At 35.4% G+C, this 20,939-nt stretch overlaps 1 protein-coding gene across 1 annotated transcript; it reads left to right on the top strand.

Moving 5' to 3' along the window:
- Nucleotides 1-5,881: 5,881 nt before the first annotated feature.
- TTLL15 (tubulin tyrosine ligase-like 15) lies at nt 5,882-17,401 on the top strand. The gene is given in 8 exon segments (XM_088230058.1): nt 5,882-6,005; nt 6,133-6,863; nt 8,506-8,585; nt 8,588-8,667; nt 9,630-9,716; nt 10,322-10,542; nt 12,301-12,511; nt 16,860-17,401. Coding segments are annotated over 8 exon segments (1,530 nt in total). The 5' UTR covers nt 5,882-5,999; the 3' UTR covers nt 16,974-17,401.
- Nucleotides 17,402-20,939: the final 3,538 nt, after the last annotated feature.

Here is a 20,939-nt window from a genome sequence, read left to right as displayed (position 1 = left end):
TTAAATTTTAATTATTATTTTCAATTAGAGTTCTAGCATTTTAAACTATTATTAGAACAGGACAGAACAGTACAGAAGAGGACAGAACAGTGCAGAAGAGGAAAGGACAGGACAGGACAGGACAAATTGGTTACAATATAAACAAAAAAACAAAAAAAAAGTATCAGGTCTGACAATTAGATGAAATTATAATTATTAATTTCAATTAGCATTTTCAACTTTTATTAAAACAGGACAGGACAGTACAGAAAAGGACAGGACAAAACAGAGGAGGACAGGACAGGACGGGACAAGACAAAAGGGGACAAGACAGGACAGGTCAGTACAAGACAGGACAGGACAGGACAAGACAATTAATTGGTTACAATATAAAAGAAAACAAAATAAATATTATGTAGGACAGTTAGATTAAATTATAATTATTATTTTCAAGGAAGGTTCTAGCATTTTAAACTTTTACAAAACAGGACAGGACAGGACAGGACAGAACACGACATAAAGGGACAGGAAAAGACAGGACAAGACAATTAATTGGTTACAGTATTAAAGAGAACAAAAAAAATAAAAGATTAGGTAGGACAGTTGGATTAAATTTTAATTATTATTTTCAATTAGAGTTCTAGCATTTTAAACTATTATTAGAACAGGACAGAACAGTACAGAAGAGGACAGAACAGTGCAGAAGAGGAAAGGACAGGACAGGACAGGACAAATTGGTTACAATATAAACAAAAAAACAAAAAAAAAGTATCAGGTCTGACAATTAGATGAAATTATAATTATTAATTTCAATTAGCATTTTAAACTTTTATTAGAACAGGACAGGACAGTACAGAAAAGGACAGGACAAAACAGAGGAGGACAGGACAGGACGGGACAAGACAGGACAGGACAGGACAGGACAGGACAAGACAGGACAAGACAAAAGGGGACAGGACAGGACACAACAGGACAGAACAGTACCGGACAGAACAGGACAGGACAGGGCAGGACAAGACAATTAATTGGTTACAATATTAAAGAAAACAAAAAAAAAAATTTAAGGTAGGACAGTAAGAATAAATTATCATTATTTTTTCAATTAGGGTTCTAGCATTTTAAACTATTATTAGAACAGGACAGAAGAGGACAGAACAGTACAGAAGAGGACAGGACAAGACAGGACAAGACAAAAGGGGACAGGACAGGACTGGTCAGTACAAGACAGGACGAGACAGGACAGGACAGAAGAGGACAGGATAGGACAGAACAGGACGGGACAGGACAGGACAGAAGAGGACAGGATAGGACTGGACAGGATAGGACAGGACAGGACAGGACAGGACAGGACAAGACAAAAGGGAACAGGACAGGACAAGACAATTAATTGGTTACAATATTAAAGAGAACAAAAAAAATAAAAGATTAGGTAGGACAGTTGGATTAAATTTTAATTATTATTTTCAATTAGAGTTCTAGCATTTTAAACTATTATTAGAACAGGACAGAACAGTACAGAAGAGGACAGAACAGTGCAGAAGAGGAAAGGACAGGACAGGACAGGACAAATTGGTTACAATATAAACAAAAAAACAAAAAAAAAGTATCAGGTCTGACAATTAGATGAAATTATAATTATTAATTTCAATTAGCATTTTCAACTTTTATTAAAACAGGACAGGACAGTACAGAAAAGGACAGGACAAAACAGAGGAGGACAGGACAGGACGGGACAAGACAAAAGGGGACAAGACAGGACAGGTCAGTACAAGACAGGACAGGACAGGACAGGACAAGACAATTAATTGGTTACAATATAAAAAAAAACAAAATAAATATTATGTAGGACAGTTAGATTAAATTATAATTATTATTTTCAAGGAAGTAGAACCTTCCTAAACCTTGCTAGAACGCATTTTAAACTTTTACAAAACAGGACAGGACAGGACAGGACAGAACACGACATAAAGGGACAGGAAAGGACAGGACAAGACAATTAATTGGTTACAGTATTAAAGAGAACAAAAAAAATAAAAGATTAGGTAGGACAGTTGGATTAAATTTTAATTATTATTTTCAATTAGAGTTCTAGCATTTTAAACTATTATTAGAACAGGACAGAACAGTACAGAAGAGGACAGAACAGTGCAGAAGAGGAAAGGACAGGACAGGACAGGACAAATTGGTTACAATATAAACAAAAAAACAAAAAAAAAGTATCAGGTCTGACAATTAGATGAAATTATAATTATTAATTTCAATTAGCATTTTAAACTTTTATTAGAACAGGACAGGACAGTACAGAAAAGGACAGGACAAAACAGAGGAGGACAGGACAGGACGGGACAAGACAAAAGGGGACAAGACAGGACAGGTCAGTACAAGACAGGACAGGACAGGACAAGACAATTAATTGGTTACAATATAAAAGAAAACAAAATAAATATTATGTAGGACAGTTAGATTAAATTATAATTATTATTTTCAAGGAAGGTTCTAGCATTTTAAACTTTTACAAAACAGGACAGGACAGGACAGGACAGAACACGACATAAAGGGACAGGAAAAGACAGGACAAGACAATTAATTGGTTACAGTATTAAAGAGAACAAAAAAAATAAAAGATTAGGTAGGACAGTTGGATTAAATTTTAATTATTATTTTCAATTAGAGTTCTAGCATTTTAAACTATTATTAGAACAGGACAGAACAGTACAGAAGAGGACAGAACAGTACAGAAGAGGACAGAACAGTACAGAAGAGGTCAGGACAAAACAGAGGAGGACAGGACAAGACAAAGGAAGACAAGACAGGACAGGTCAGTACAGGACAGGACAGGACAAGACAGGACAGGTAGGACAAGACAAAAGGGGACAAGACAGGACAGGACAGGATAGGACAGTATAGGACAGGACAGGACAGAAGCGGAAAGGACAGGACAGGACAAGACAGGACAGGACAGGACAGGACAGGACAAGACAGGACAAGACAAAAGGGAACAGGACAGGACACAACAGGACAGAACAGTACAGGACAGAACAGGACAGGACAGGACAGGACAAGACAATTAATTGGTTACAATATTAAAGAAAACAATAAAAAAAAATATTAGGTAGGACAGTAAGAATAAATTATCATTATTTTTTCAATTAGGGTTCTAGCATTTTAAACTATTATTAGAACAGGACAGAACAGTACAGAAGAGGACAGAACAGTACAGAAGAGGACAGGACAAGACAGGACAAGACAATCGGGGACAGGACAGGACTGGTCAGTACAAGACAGGACGGGACAGGACAGGACAGAAGAGGACAGGATAGGACAGAACAGGACGGGACAGGACAGGACAGAAGAGGACAGGATAGGACTGGACAGGATAGGACAGGACAGGACAGGACAAGACAAAAGGGAACAGGACAGGACAAGACAATTAATTGGTTACAATATTAAAGAGAACAAAAAAAACCAATATTAGGTAGGAAAGTTGGATTAAATTTTAATTATTATTTTCAATTAGAGTTTTAGCATTTTAAACTAATAAACTATTATTAGTTAGTACTATTACTAGTACTATACTGTACAGAAGAGGACAGGACAGGACAGGACAGGACAAGACAGGACAAGACAAAATGGGACAGGACAGGACAGGTCAGTACAAGACAGTATGGGACAGGACAGGACAGAAGAGGTCAGGATAGGACAGGACAGGACAGGAAAGGACAGAACAAATTGGTTACAATATAAACAAAAAAACAATAAAAAAGTATTAGGTCTGACAATTAGATGAAATTTTAATTATTAATTTCAATTAGCATTTTAAACTTTTTAATAAAAGTTCTAATGAACAGGACAGGACAGTACAGAAGAGGACAGGACAAAACAGAGGAGGACAGGACAGGACAGGACAAGACAGGACAGGACAGGACAGGACAGGACAGGACAGGACAGGATAAGACAAGACAAAGGGGGACAAGACAGGACAGGTCAGTACAGGACAGGACAGGAAAGGCAGGACAGGACAGGACAGGACAACAGCGGACAGGACAGGACAGGATAGGACAGTATCGGACAGGACAGGACAGAAGCGGAAAGGACAGGACAGGACAAGACCGAACACGATATAAAGGGACAGGACAGGACAGGACAAGACAATTAATTGGTTACAATATTAAAGAGAACAAAAAAAATAAAAGATTAGGTAGGACAGTTGGATTAAATTTTAATTATTATTTTCAATTAGAGTTCTAGCATTTTAAACTATTATTAGAACAGGACAGAACAGTACAGAAGAGGACAGAACAGTACAGAAGAAGACAGGACAAAACAGTGGAGGACAGGACAAGACAAAGGAAGACAAGACAGGACAGGTCAGTACAGGACAAGACAGGACAGGTAGGACAAGACAAAAGGGGACAAGACAGGACAGGACAGTACAGGACAGAACATGACAAGACAGGACAGGACAGGACAGGACAGGACAACAGCGGAAATGACAGGACAGGACAGGATAGGACAGTACAGGACAGGACAGGACAGACATTATAACCTTTTTTATCAAAAAAGTCAAAAAAATACATACCGAATGACCTTGAACGTCCCATACTTATAACAAATGTCGACAACCACTCGACGGATCTAAGCCTGGTTTTCACTGTCATGTAACGTGTCTTAAAACAAAGCTACTTGTATTTCTTATATCTTCTAAAAATAAAAAATTGTACGTCATATTCGTTTTTTACCGAAAATTACCGTAAAATACTGCGGTAATTTTACCGCCTTGCATCTCTAATTTATTGTGATACAGCTTACCCACCACATACCGCACACCGCATCTGAGGACATAAGTCTCCTTGGCGGTGCCCACATACACGGAAAATTTGCTCGTCAAACGAGAAAAGCTGCCCGAAGGAGCTCTCTGAAATCTGGTAGCCTTAGCATCTTTGTGCTGAAAGAAAGTAATTCAGAAGTACATAATATGTCCTGGCAACAGTAATTATAATAATACTAATAAATGGAGAAGAATTGTTTATGTAAATACTATATCCACAAATGTATCAAATTTTTTACCAAATAATATCAAACCTGCTTTTTATACAAATGACAATATTAGTAAATTACTGCTTAATAATAAAGATAACAATAGTTTATAAAATAATTCAGGTGTTTACCAATTAAAATGCAATTTTTGTTCTTCAGTTTACGTTGGAAGAACATCAAGAAATTTTGAAAACATATGAGGTGTCTTCTAATAACTTCTCTGAATTCGCAAATCACATAATCAATTTATTATAATCATGACTTTACTTTACAGGAGTTAAAATCTTACATACAAATAATAAAGGGTTAAAAGTAAATAATATGGAAATATTTCACATTTGGAAAGCTTTTAAAAATAATGTTTCTTTGATCAATAATCAAACAACCTTTCAATATAGTTCTTTATACAATGTTCCACTGTAATGGTCACCCTCAACCTATTAAGCTCACCGCCTCCCTCCATCCCCTCTACCTTTTTTCAACTATTTCTCAAACAACATAGAATATTTTCATAAAACCAATTGCAGCGTATCTTCGTAATATTTTTGTTACATGAAGCCATTGATTTATTAATACACAGTGTATTAATAAATCAATGCATGAAGGTAAGATGATCGGTAGATGCGGTGTTGTACTAATACACCAACTTGTACATACTACCAAACATGTGTAAATTTATCAAAAACTCGACACTGGCTAGAACACCCTCAGCAAGGAGGTGGGAGACGAGAGACAATAAATAAAGAAGAAGAAAACGTCAACATGGCGCAAATCGTACGTACGTTTTGTTTACGTTTTCCGTTCTCCATCTCTATCGTGAGAGGGAGAAAGTGACAGTTGTTTTCGTGTGGGTTTCTTTAAAGTTGTTGTCGTAACGGTAATTTAGCGATCTACATTCCAGTTAGGTAAAGATCGACCAAGATGCCTTTATATTTGATAACTTCATTACCATAACACTACAATGTCAATTACCACGTTCTAAAATGCCGGTGAGTAATTTTCCATTGTTTTAAAAACTTACGAGCTCAAAACTTTTTTTTACATCTTAATTATTATTTATGTGTTGATTGGCGTGGACTTTCTTATTGTGATCTTAAAAAATGTATTTTATTTCAGATTTCAAAGGGAACAAATACGGAACAAAGTGCGGGTGATAACAATTCAAATAAATTCACTGTGCATATCGTGTTGTCAATATGTACTTTATTATTAAGTGTTTTCTTCGGCGTCAACTTAAGCCATAAGAACGCGGAACATCACTGTGATAAAATAGCTAAAGAAATTAAAATTCCAGAAAGAAAGCCTGTATATTGGGTTTACAGCCAGCATTCAAATGTCGAAAGCAAGTCTGGGATTTTAAAACATGTCCATCTTGCTTTAGACAGGGTTGGTTTTGAGTACGGGACGAACCAATCCGATTGGGACTTGCTGTGGTCTCACGACTATCCCTTCAGAGTCTTGTATCAGCATGTCAAATCCATGAAGCCTAATCAAATGGTTAATCACTTCCCGGGAACTGGGTACATAACAAACAAAGTTGATTTTGCCACATCGTCGTCGAAATTTATTCCCGATGCATTCAAAATCCCCGAAGATAAAGACAAGTTGCTCGACTATGCAAAATCAAAACCGAATTCTTTATTTGTTCAGAAAGACAATCAGCACAGAGGTGTTACCATTAAAAAAATTGAAGAAATCGATTTGAAAAAAGAAGGGAATTTTGTTCAAGAATACATTCAAAAACCTTTTTTAGTTGATGGTCACAAATTTGATATAGGAGTGTACACGATTATCACTTCGGTCGATCCACTTCGTGTGTATGTTTACAAGGGTGACGTCCTCTTCAGGTATGTTTAAAAATCTAACTGACGTTTTAAGTGTTTAACAGCGTTGTTTGTTTTTTTTTTTTAAAGTTAATTGTGCTCATGATCTGACCTTGTTTATTGTCACAAACTTCATCATTATTAATCTTAGTTTTTTATTGACCTGAACTTTCTTCTTCGCCATCTCATTCCTGGGGCTTGGTTTGCTGCAAAGTCCTGCGTATCATCTTCCACTGCATACTTGTTCTGAATACTCCCACTTAGGGCGCCCTCTGTAATTTGTCCCCTCAGCCATTCTCTATTATGTCATGCAGGAGACCCTCATGGGGCATGACATAGCCGATCCATTGGGCTCGCCTCTCTGAGATGGTTTTGATTAGGTGCCTTCCTTCCTTCTTCGATTCTACTGAGAACCTCGTCTTTAGTAATACGTGAATGATTCATATCATTAATTGTAGTGCTTTCACACTTATAGATTACGCAGACAGGGTATAGTCTAAGCTTATAACTGAGTTACACAGTTTAAACCCGCGCTGTGCCAGCGGGTACCCTGCAAGACATCGGACCCTCCCTAATGTGGTCTCCAGGAAATTCCTAATATTCTTCTGTAACACCACATCTCAAAGGCCTGTCTTTTTTATCTCTTTCGGTAAAGCACCATGTCTCACAGCCGTGCATCAATATGCTCCATACATATGTCTTGGTAAGTTACTTGCGGAGCATTAGGTCTATGTTGTTTGACTCCAAAATCTTTGAATTTTTGTTGAACTCAAGCCTTTCTCGATGTATGCAGCAGTCAACTTCTCTTTTTGTTCTACCATCCCAGGCGATTCTGCTTCCAAGGTACACAAACAATTTTGCGCATTTATTTGCTGCTTATTTGAGCATTATGCTCTGGCAAAAAGTATCTGGTCAGCACCATGCGAAGAAACTAATAAAAGGGTACTCGCAAAGGTTTGCCTTCGACCTAATGAAGCTCAGCCGAAATCAAGTTAGGGTTATCACTAGAGCCCGCCCAGGGCACTGCAGATTAAACAAACACCTTGCTAGAATGACCCTTTTCGAAACTTCTAGATGTAGGTTCTGCAGTGCAGATGAGGAAACACTTATACACATTCTATGTGAATGTGATGCTTTAAATCATACAAGAAGCCTCATCCTTGGGGGACCACTGGTTAAACCTGAGGTTATTAAAGGGCTCGCCTCCTACCTATTAGCCTGATACTTTACAGATCTGGGCTTGGAGGGGGAGATTTAGTAAAATGTAAACTCTCGCCTTCCAGGCAGTAGCCAGGCTCTTTATAGACCGGGCTTGGAGGGGGAGATTTGGCAAAATTTAAACTCTCGCCTTCCACGCAGTAGCCAGGCTCTTTATAGACCTGGGCTTAGAGGGCGAGAACTATTCACGGGACCCGTCACAATAGATCTTCACAGGTCGCAGTGACGTCAGGAGCTTGTATAGCACTGACCCCCACCTCTAAGAATAAGTATAATGCTGCTCATTAACCTGAACCTACAAATGGCAATAATTTTATTATGTGTTTTTAAATTACTGATATCTTATTTTGGAACAATTACAAATTAAAAATCCGTGTCAAAGGTGCATACATTATTTATGATAGATGCATTAATAAATTATAAAATAGAATGTGTTTGTGTTCCCTAGGTATTGTCCGGCCAAGTATTACCCCTTTGACCCATTAGATGTAGACAAGTATGTAATTGGTGATGACTACCTCCCTACCTGGAAGTTCCTTCCCTGTCTCCGTTTTACACGGCCATGGGATACGGGATGAGGGACTCTTTCGATGCCTACGTAAGAAAACAGGTAGCGTAAAACTTTTTATTTTTATTTTTTCTTCTTTTTTATATCTAAAGATAGTTCCACGCGCTTTCCATGCGTCTACAAGTGCAAGTGTGTCGATCAGGCATTTGGCTCGCCTTTGGGATAATGTCATACTTTAGGCTTGAACCGATGAATGCTCACGATTAACTGCCAATGTGTAAACATGCGAAGCGAAGCCATTTCAGACAGCAAATATGACAAAGGATCAAGACACAACTCAATACTACTATAATAAAATTCCAGGCTTGAACCAGATATGCAGAAATCTGGATGATTGGATTAACCACTAAGTTAAGCCAATGTTTTGAAAATATAACTCAAAATTCACTGAATTGAAATCAAGCCAAGTAAATAGCTTTGACGAAGAAACTATTTTATTTGTTATATTATAACATCTGCTTTATTTTTTATTTCCTGAAAGCGACCTGGATATTTGTCAATTCAGATGCCTAGAGTTCGGACAAATGGAGATCGACTCTACTCTAAAGACAAAAAATATCTTTCTTGCACAAAAACAATAAAAATTGATTTAAATTATAATAATAATACGTATGTAGTTTATAATTTTCATCCGTAAATTGATTTAGTACGGTAACACCTGGATTAGTATGGTAACACCTAGGAGTGAAATTAATATTGTGTTCAAAACTCTAGTCCATAAATAGAAATCTGAAAGAACTGAAGTGGAGGCTAAGAAATAAGACAATCAATCTGCAACTGATATGAATAAAATTATGTATTTTTATATCATACTTCGGAATGTGCATATAGTGGAGTGACTACATAAAAAAATACTAATGCATGTACATAATTTGCAAAAATGTAAATTACCTCCAAAATGTTAAAAGGCAATGGCACCTGTAGTTTGCTAACTTGAATCTTGAATTAATTATCACTACAGCTATTAATATGTAAATACAACAGTTTCCTTGTTTCTTTTACAGGGCAAAGATCCGTCTACAATTTGGGACCAAATAGACAAATTCACTGCGGAAATGTTCTTAGAAAAAGAGCACTTAATTATTTCAGCTGTAAGTATTTTTTTTTAATATTTTAAATTCTTGTATCTATTTTACATCTTAAAGATTTCTGTTTATTTTGAATTACCAATATCATTTTTTGGATATTTCAAACCTTTAAGAACATTTTTTATATATTTTAAATCTTAAAAAACATTTCTCATTTATTTGAAATCATATAGAACCTTTGGTCTGTGAGTCCACAACACTAGCCATGCGTCCGTCTCACAGCTCAAAATATTCTGCCCTCTAAGATCTATCATAATATGGTATTTAAGATTATTTTTTATAAGGCTTCCTAGATAATTTGCAACTTGGAACATATACTAAAAGATCTGATTTAAATTCCATAAAACATTTTAAAGGCGATTATCTCAGTTCAAGCTTTTTTGAGATGCATCGTTTTGCTATCGGACGGGCCGATGGGACCACAACCCGATTCAGATTTTAAATATTATTTTTTTTTATCTTTTGTATCTTAGAAATGTAAAACGGTAAAAATCTATTAACATTAACTTGAAATTTGTGCATCTTTTTTTTTACTTGATAATTATTATTGCATTGTTTAGATAAAAACAGTATTTTTGTCCTTCAAATTCACCATTATTTATTTTCAGTTGAAGAATTACCGAGCTGGTGCCAACCACTTTGAGTTGATGCGATTTGACTTTGTGGTTGATGAAGACTTGCGAGTGTACGCTCTGGAGGCTAACATGTCCCCTAACCTCAGCTCGGCGCACTATCCTCCTAACCAACTTCTCTATGAACAAGTCCTCTACAGCGTGTTCTCCCTTGTTGGTTTGGCTCGTTACACCAAGACTCCGACACTTGCTGATAGGTTCATAACTATATTATTTTTTAAAAACATTTTATTACCTTGTCACTGTGATTGTGATCCTTGACTGTTATAATGCAAATACCGTCCCGTGTGAAACAATAAGATTTCTCAATCATTTTTTTTTTTACTAATAAAGTCAACAATTTCACAGAATTTGCAAATCATCCGATATCCAATACCCACAATTTAACCCTTATAGCACACATATTTTGTGTTGTTCTAGGTATTGCAAAGCTAATAAAAAATGTTATTTTTTTAAGATAATAAACCTATTGCATTTGAAAAAGCTGAGTGGAAGACTTCAGTGAATGTTATTACAATACTCTTTTGACATAAGACTTATTATTAATATGAAATATTAGAAAATAAATACCTCAATTCTGGTGGTGTGTACCACTATGTTCTAGGTGTCCTATAAAGGGCTAAAAATCAAGAAACCGGTATAGAAACTTCTCATATTAATGATAGAACATCCAACACCGTGTCCTTCTGGATGGCACTTCTGGAAGGACAGGCCGGGAGGAACAGGACCTCCCAGCAGGGCTCATTTTATGGTACAATTTGTATGACTGATGAGGGTCGTCCTGCTGGCAATACCAATGCTTCTTGGCGACTCCACGTGTTTTCGCCATTTGTTCATAAAAGAATTAAGCTTTTGCCCATACCAGACGCCACGTCTTATACTCACAGCCATTTAGGCTGCACTAATTGTAGAAACATGATTAAAAAACTCGCTAAAAGAAAAAGAGACGCACTAAATATTTTTTAAAACTACATCTTGTTAGCGTGTCTAAAAATCCTTAAAAATCCTTAAATCCTGTCAAGTTACAGAAGGTGTTGACCTCGCTCTTTCATGACATTGGTCGTAGGGAGTCAGAAAAGTTGATGCATGCCACGGATTGGAGAACCTTACTGGATGTCAAAAATAAAATATAAAAAATAAGGAATAATTAAAAAAATATATATTTATAGATGACAACCATGAAGTTTCGCATAAATAAATTGTCTATGTTTTTATGAATGTATGTATGTGTATGCGCATGGGTGTATGTACGTGTGTGTGTATGTACATGTGTATATATGTGTATATTTATATATATGTGTGTATATATGTGTATGTCTGTATGTACATGAGTCAAAATGTGTATTCGAATAAGTTTATATTTTGTTTGTCTGTGCTCTATATTAATTTGTTAACTATTATAATATATTAAAATGTAATTGCCTAGCTTGGAACGGGGTATGTACCCTTGTTAGCTGGGCAAAGTGAACATGGAATTGTATTTTGATAAAGAGTGTGAATAAATAAATAAATAAATATGGAAAAAATGTGTGCCCTACTGATAGGTTGCAAAGTGCTGCTGATAGAACTCTGGGCATTCTATCAAAGTGGTTTTCATTTAGATTAAAAAACTAAAGATTAAAAAACCTTTCCATATCAATTAAACAAATATTTTTTTCTTCAAGTTCACTTTTAAAAATATTATATCTATGATTCATATGATCTATTCACTCTTTCAGTATTTTTTACGTAATGAGTAACCCGTCTAATTCATATCTTTAAGTCCTGACAATAAGATTGTAACCTCTAAACTGGTCGACGCAAGGCTCTTTGATAATTGTTTTATGCAAATATACATATTGCTAAAAAAAAAACTGCACAAATTACAAATTCAATGTTCAATAACATGTGACACATTTGTTGATGCACGGTTTTATTTGATATGATCATGTATCTTATTTGTTTTATTATTTTAGAACACCCGCAGAAACCGCGATGCGCGTATCAGACAAGAATTTAGGTGTTTGGTCAGAAGAGTGCGCAAGTGACAAGTGTAGGGATTCCTGCACAGAAACTTGTTCCACGTGTCGCCACTGCCTCACGGCGGTCACCAGAGCGGTGCTCGCACGCGCGTATACTGAGCACATAAACAGGAATGATTGCCGCCGCATTTACCCCCCGGCTTTGGTAAATAATTAACCTATATATACATTTTTTAAACAATATTTTTAATAAGTCCAAATCTTTATCAACAAATATTTTATCACTCTATCAAGGTATTTATCATTGACAGGTATTTCGACAAAGATGGAGAAGGAAATGTGTAATTATGAACCTTTACAGGGCGTATAATATGATGTCATTATCTTTTCAGGCATTTTCTTATAAACTCTCTTATAGAATCTCAGTTAATTTTTAGTTTAGGTCTTTTGCTCTTTCACAAATGCCAACATATGGACAAATGAAAGAAATATAGATGTTAAAACATGGGCAGAATGGTAAATGTTGCGCAGTGTGTAAAATGATTACTTAGCCTTTCCAAGCCTTAAAGTACCAGGAATATCCGCAGCTTAAATGCTATAAATATGAATTTAAAAAAAAAAATCTTATCATTATGTGTCATGGTAGTTTTTTTAAATATTTTATATGGCAGTTGCTTTATTTTTTACCTTGCTTATAATGTACAAGGTTCATATTTACTTCAAAGGGATAGTTATTTATTTAAAAAAAACAATGTTCTATTAATTTATTATATAAATAAAACACGAGTGATACTTTAATCCACAAATTTGGAATATCTAGTGACCGGTTTCATCGCTTTCGCGACATCTTCGAGACTGGTATCTTTATTAAAGAGTTAAATGTATTTATACAAAACAAAGGTAAGGATAGATAATTCAAAGTTATATGTAAGTAAATTAAATAAAGTTATTTTTATCTTAAGGATCATTATCAACAAATTTTCTTTGGGTTAACTAATGAGTTGATATAATGCTATTTTAATGAGTTTAAGTATTTTATTTTATTTTTGTATCCCATCCGTGTGGGTTTTGTAAATAATGATTTCTGAAAAACAAAGGGTAAAAAGTCATTAGTAAAATTATATTACAATGGGTAAAGTAATGGAGAATGCACATGTGTTATCTGTTCATTAAGTAATTCCACGTCGGGTTTATTTTTTAATCTATTAATTTCGAGAATTTCTAATTTGTCAAGTTTATGGCCTTTAGGTGCAATATGAATTATTTTTACATTATTTTTTAATTCAAAAGAATGTTTATTTTCTATTAAATGATTGGCAAAATTTGAAATGATTTGAAAATTTGAAAAACGATGAAACCGGTCACTGGATATTCCAAATTTGTGGATTAAAGTATCACTCGTGTTTTATTTATATAATAAATTACAATGAACTTCCATCAAGAATTTTCACTTACAAACTTAAATGTTCTATTAAATTCACTTCAAATGTCATAGTTGTGTTTATAAAACTTTGACAACCTCGAAAAAGTAATTAAAAATAAAAAAATATATAAAATTAAATAAATTAGTATTAAAAAAATCATTATTAATTAAGAGAGATTAGAGACGTTGGATTTGTCGGGCGCCAGTTATTCGTAAAGAATAACAATTAGATTAAAGTTGCATTCAGTTTAATTATGTCAATGTGGAGGGGTAAGAAAGGAATAAAGATAATTGTGGATATTAAATGTATTTAAATTAAATTATAAACAAAATCTAACCTAACTTAGAAGTAGCCTTAACCTACTTAAACAATAAACTTAAAATTAACCTTACGCCCTGATGCGGCGCGCGGCGTGGTGACGCGAAGGCGGCGTGGGTCCTTGGCGTGCGGCGTGGGCACAGGACGCGATGGGGCGGCGGCGTGGTGCATCGTAGGGGGAGCCAGCATCTGGCTGCGGTGACAGGGGTAGCTGGGACGGCGGCGTCCAGCTGCGGTGAGGCATGCCGCGAGGACGGCTCGTCATGAGCGGCGGCGTGGCTTCCTGTCCCATGGCGGGGCATGAGAAGTGACGTCGGGTGCGTGGAGAGACGCACGACGTGGACGGCTCGTCATGAGCGCAGCGGCGTGGGCGTGTTGGCGCGTGGGCTGCGTCACCGTGGTGCGGCGACGTGAGCGCGCGGGTTACGTCGTAGGCGGCAGCGTCGGGGCTGCGGCGTCAGGGCTGGTTAGCCAGCGCGGTGGTTTCTCTCCTGGGCTGCTGACTGGGCTGCTGACTGGGTTGCTGACTGGGCTGCTGACTGGGCTGCTGACTGGGCCACGGGGATGGCAAGGCACCCGCCCGTGACCCTTGAAGACAACTGACGCAGGAGAAGAGAGTCCGAAGAGAGAGTTCGGCTCGCGGGTCCGCAGAAGAGAGAGAGTTCGTAGAAGAGAGTTCCCGTAGAAAGAGAGTTTAAGTGGAAGAGAGTCTAACAAGGAAGAGAGTCCGGGAAGCGGGCGTCGCGGTTTTTATCATCTTTTAGACGTCCCCCCTTCCCGGTTGGTCTCGTCGCTCTCATTGGCGGGCGCACGCTTCGGTTGGGGCGGTCTTCTTTTCCCGCCGAATCCCGTCTTTCCCGCCAAATGGTGTTCTTAAAACTTATTCTACTACTTAAATATTAAATTAACCTAGTCTTATAATTAACTTATGATAAGAATCGGAATAATCGGCGAGCGTGCACGAGAATAGGTATGAAAGTAGAAGAAGCGAAGTCTATATGCTGAGATAGAGTGACGTGGCGTTCCATCCTCTCTACCTACTTTTACGGGGAAACGGCGTGATGGTCGCCGTTATAATTTTCATAAAAATTGTAAAATATAAATATGTTGTTCCTATAAATAAAGTGATTTGGATTTTAAAATATAAATATTATTTTAAACTATTATTATTCGCGTTTTTAAAAGTGTCCTGAGCTTCACAAGTATTGACATGTGGCCGGTTCTTGGGGGTACCTTCTCGGCAAGAACAATAGGCTCCCGATTGCCCGAGCGGACAGACTTTTACTACCTTCAACGACCCTTGCGAAAGGCGCAATTCGGGTCCTTGTTGGTGACTAATAAATCGAACGGTATTTATTGAAATATAGACGCGTTCACAATAATTATTTTTAAACGAGAAATTATAGAATTGATGGATTTGGCACAGCGGTACTTTCGGTCTATATCAACTTTTTCATAATATTTCAAATTTCCTGCAAAATTCATACATTTTTTTCATAAAATACTGGGTGCTATATGACATCGTGCTCCCCTCGCTGCTACATGTTGAATAACACTGATCTAAAGTCACACAATTCATTAGCCGGGAGTTGGGAGGAGGAATGCGTAGAAAATCCAACACACTAAATCCGGATTTTTGTGGATATATGAAAATTGTTAAACTGTTGAGTGATAAATTGTAATGTTTACTATTTGCACGGGACAAAAGCAAAAACAATTGTAAATTATTATTCAAATAATTTGTCATAAAAATATTTTAATAATTTTGACAAATTCTTACAATGAAGGGGTATGCGGAAAATGAAATCGATATGATGATTAACAAAAAAGTTATTGAAAAGAATATGCTCTCGGGGGACCCTAGGTAGCCCCCTTAGGCCCGGATGTGTTAAGCCAGCCAATGAAAGGTCAAAGCTCATAAATGCCGACACTTCCATATTCCTTACTAAAAAGGGTTTTCCATCTCTTGAAATATCTATAAATTCAACAATGTTTGATTATGTCCAAATGCTGGCAGACTGGCTGGATTTCCTCCCTAGGGAGTTGTTCATATTTAAATTTATTTCAACAGAGAGGGAAAATTTTTTGAGAAGGGAATATGGAAGTCTAGGCATTTACAGGACTTATGACCTGTCATTGTCCATATTCCCTTCTCAAAAATTTTTCCCTCTCTGTTGAAATAAATTTAAATATGAACAACTCCCTAGGGAGGAAATCCAGCCAGTCTGCAAGCATTTGGACATAATCAAACATTGTTGAATTACTACCTGGTAAAAGAAGAAGTATAAAAATTGAAAAGTTGTTTTCAGGCGTTGCCTAGTAGGTGATTTGGTTCAGCCGGATGAATCTCACCCACGTGATAAAGGTTTCAGCTCTTTTACTTCACAAAAGTCAACAGATGGAAGAGTTGAGGAAATGTGGATGTTCAAACTTGGGCAGAATGGTGAATGTTACACAGTGTGTAAAGTGGCCACTTAAACCAGCCAATGACAGGTCATAAGCCCTGTAAATGCCTAGACTTCCATATTCCCTTCTCAAAAATTTTTTCCCTCTCTGTTGAAATAAATTTAAATATCTATAAATTTTTTGTTCGTTTGGTTTAGTGTTAAGCTCATTTGACTTCCATGCATGAGATCCTGAGTTTGATCGTTGTAGCTGTTTTCCTAAATCTCTGATCTGAATACAATAGTTTTTTATGAAAATTTGAAAAAAAAAAAATTGAATGTTGATATTTAGATTTTAATTTATAATTTTATGCGTGTATATAAATATATTTTGCGAATCTTGTATGAGTATTCTAACTGTTGACAGACTCCGGGAGTTAACCCTAAAGATGTGAAGCTCTCCAACTTGTCCCCCAGAAATCAACTGATGTATTTGTGGATGCAGGGAAAGTGCAACAATGATATCACTTGGTGTAATTAACTTCTTCGCTAATGGACATTATTAGTTCTACCATTTCCAAATTATGTTGTATTGTATGAAATTATTAAGTCCTTCATATTATTATCTCTTGTTATAATTTATTATTATACCACTTTCAAACAAATAGCAAATTGTGTATTCGCATTACATATGCTGTACTTTTTTGTTATAATGTATGTATAAGATTTTTTTTCTTTATTTACAGTGTCAATTTGTAGGTTTTGTAAAACCTCCAAATTGGCCAATGGAAACAAAGATAATAATTTCATGGCGTATAAGATACTTCCTGGGTTGTTAAACCGTGTTTTAATTTTTCTTTCTGCCGATGTTTCCGACAGCATTAGTGTCCATTATCTGGGCTGATGTAGTTTTAATGTTGTAGTGTAAATGAGGGATTTGTACCGTACCACACAAAAAAAGAATAAAAACAATCTTCTTGACTTCCTCTAAAGTGAGACACTTTTTGATACCAATAAACCCGAAAGTAAAGAAACCAACGTAACAAAAACCTGCCGACTGCAGTACGGTACAAATTCTCCATACGACTACAACACACTATGACATTAAAACTACGTATCAGCCGGGATGATGCAACCCAGAAAAACATAAGTACTTACATATATTATTGTGCGGGTTGTATACTCCATATTGTTTTTAATGTTTTAAAATTAAATATTGATACTGTGGAGGTCATCACCATCAAGCCGTAATGTTGACTGTGCCGAACACCGTTCTGGCCCGCAATGCGTAACCCGACGCAACATCAGCTCGGACTAGTAATTAAACGTCGTGCAGCGAAAGAATATGCACATTTCATCTTGGAATTTTGTGTCGCCTGTCCACCAACTCCTCGCCAGTGTTCGCTATTATAAATTCCTTCTGTACAAAATTGTAAGGATGTAACTCGTGTGTATCTACTTAATAAACTTCAATTGTAATCCATCTTTCTCATTCAACCTCAAATCAATTCACCCATCCATACAAATGGTGACCCGACGATTATAAATCCGCACTTTTAAACATTTAATTTACAATCTGTATTTTTTCTTTTCAATAACCGCGAGGTTGAGTAGCGAAAAGTCAATATGAAATGTGCATATTCTTTCGCTGCACGATGTTTAATTACTTGTCCGAGCTGACGTTGCGTCGGGTTATGCATTGCGGGCCAGAATGGTGTTCGGACCCGTCAACTTTACGACTTGATGGTGATGACCTCCACAGTACACCTACCTTAATCAAGTTTAGTCACAAATTACAATACTCCCTTTCGCACTAAAAGGTTATCGTAATATTTTTCCTTATAAAATATTATTCTAATTATAAAACGTTATTCTAAAACATCATGGCCCGTATTTTTATCTAGAAAGTAAAATTATGTTTTCTGTATGAAAAATAGAATATGTTGTATGCAATAGATTTTTTCTGAACATGTTCATTTATTGGTTGCGGACGAAGATACTTTTACTTTCTACGTCTCGTTACATACCGATGAAGATAAAGCTCGCAATCGCGGCCCAGCACCTGTACTTACATACATAAAATGTTCATTTTGAAAACGAAAATCATTGATTATAATTGAAAACAAGATATCATTTTTTTTTTTTTCTTAATTATTACGAGAACATGTCAAAATGGAGCCATTCTTTAGATTTATTTCTTACCTTATCACAGCTTATCTTATATAATGGTGTTGCTATTTGTACATATTTAAATATTGGGTCATGTTATTGTCACAATCAACATACGTGAACTAGTGCCAATTTAGGAAAAAATTGTGTCAATTTTTTTTATTTTTAATGTTCACTAAATTAACATGTGCCTTTTGAATCCAATGATTGGTCCAGTGGGTACTAAAACGGTTCATTGCAGTAATAAATTAGTATGTAGTACGAAATAAGCAGACAGATAATATCGTCGGGTTTTTCGAACAAGTTGGTAATTAACATTTCACTAGTTGTTAGATATTGGACTTTTAAAGTAAAAAGCTCACCCCAAATCTACAATTCAAATAAAACAGCAGGTTGAATATTACAAAATATTATTAATAAAATTCGAAATATTTTTATTTACTATTTAAACAAATATTATTTGTTGTCAGTTTTGAAGACATCTCATTTTTCGAAAATTTGTAGGTACCACCGTGTTCCAGAAACCCAACGATATATTGAAGAAAATTTTGACCGTCAATTCTTAATGTTTGCCTGTATAATCTTGAGTATGGTGCTCAACTATTGACCTTTATGGAATAACTTGCCCAAATGGTGCTATTGTTTTTTTAATGTATAAAAAAAATGTGTATAGCAATAGCTTTTTTTTATTTGAAGATGTTTAAGAGTGTTGAAGACTTAGAGAAAAAAACACTCACTCGAGTATTTATTGTCCCACATTTTAAATGTGGATTTTAAATCTGATTAACTTTGACTGCCCTAAAAGGAAATCTAAACACAATATGCTGAAAGCCAAGATCAATTTTTAAAAAAATATATATTTTTAATTTCCTTTAGTAGCATTCAACAGTTGACACATTCAACATTAATTGTTAACTTGTTATTTAATAAATACATCGAATTAATATTATTATAAATGGCCAGTTCTTTTTATTTTTATATCTTTTTTTACTTTAACTATGTGGGAAATGCGAAGCACAGTACAGTAATATAATTAATCATAGTGCGTCCATCAATTGAAGACTTAAGAATATATTTAATAGGTGCAAATTTATATATTTGCTGTCATTGAAACTATAATGAATTCTAAATTTACATCTGTAATTGCTTGCCTTTATTATAAATATGTTTACTATATTGTCATCGGAAATTTTAATTTCTTTTATGAATTATTCATGCATTGAAAGCTTTCATGTTTTTTTTTAATCTATTTTTATTCAAACAAATTAAATTAGATTTTTATTTCAGTTTTTTTTTCTTATATATTGCTAACTCAAAATAGAATTGTTTTTTTGTCATTATAATTGGGTATTAAATTAATATCCTTTTTAAAGTCATGTGTAATCCTGTTATGGTCCCGTGGCTAGTGTCTCGGACTCACGGCTCAAAGGTCCGTGGTTCATTTTTATGCAATCAAAATTTTTATGCAAAAAAAAAAAAAAATTGGTACCATCAAATTAAAATTTATTTAGGGCCAGTTGAAAAAAAGAAGTTCATTTTTATGCAATCAAAATAGGCAAAATGACCTACCTGCATAAAAAAAACCTATGTTTACAAAATCGCAACTATTGTTTAAGTTAACTTTGAACTTTTAAAATTTAACTTTTTGTGGCGCAATTGGCCCTTTCACTAAATATATTCGTTCATTAAATATACTTATAATGTCAGTTATGCTTTTTAAAGCATTTCAAATTTCTGTTGACAATGTATATGATTTTATTGATTTGGATAAATGACTGAATGCAAAATGCTTAGTGTGTAATATTGTATGACAAAAAAAAACAATAAAAAATTGAAAAGATGATTAAACATGTTTTATTTCTGATATTCTATGATTTGTGTATATATATTTGGATATATAGCGCCGTTTTTGTGAAAATCACCTCAAGGGCGCTGAAAGTTAGCGCTTTAAGTTTACTATACACTGCGTACTTTAGATTTCATTCCTGTGCTAGTAAACATGCAGTGCAGTCCATTCAAATGTCTGTGCTTACAAAAGCAAATATATATGGTTTACTGTTTCACTGACAGGCACTAACTCATTAATAAAGGCTTATGAACCTTCTAACACACTTTAAATATTTATTTTTTACTGTTTTTTTTTTACCATTCATTCACCTAAAACTCAAAGCCTATTATTCAGAAATATGTGTCCCTCAATGCAAAGGAATGGGAAAAAAAAGCCACAAGCTTTTGAAGAATCCGCCATATCCCCGGTGCAAGTAAAAAATATTTTTGGAAAAACATTTATTTTAGTGGCAAGATAAAACTCAATAGACAATTATTATAAACTTTCTCT

The sequence above is a fragment of the Micrasema longulum genome, unplaced genomic scaffold (genome assembly GCF_059751315.1).
Source record: "Micrasema longulum isolate JH-2025_06_02 unplaced genomic scaffold, ASM5975131v1 h1tg000728l, whole genome shotgun sequence".
NCBI lineage: Eukaryota > Metazoa > Arthropoda > Insecta > Trichoptera > Brachycentridae > Micrasema > Micrasema longulum.
The sequence above is the reverse complement of the archived record's forward strand: the minus strand, read 5'-3'. Positions and strand labels throughout refer to the sequence as shown.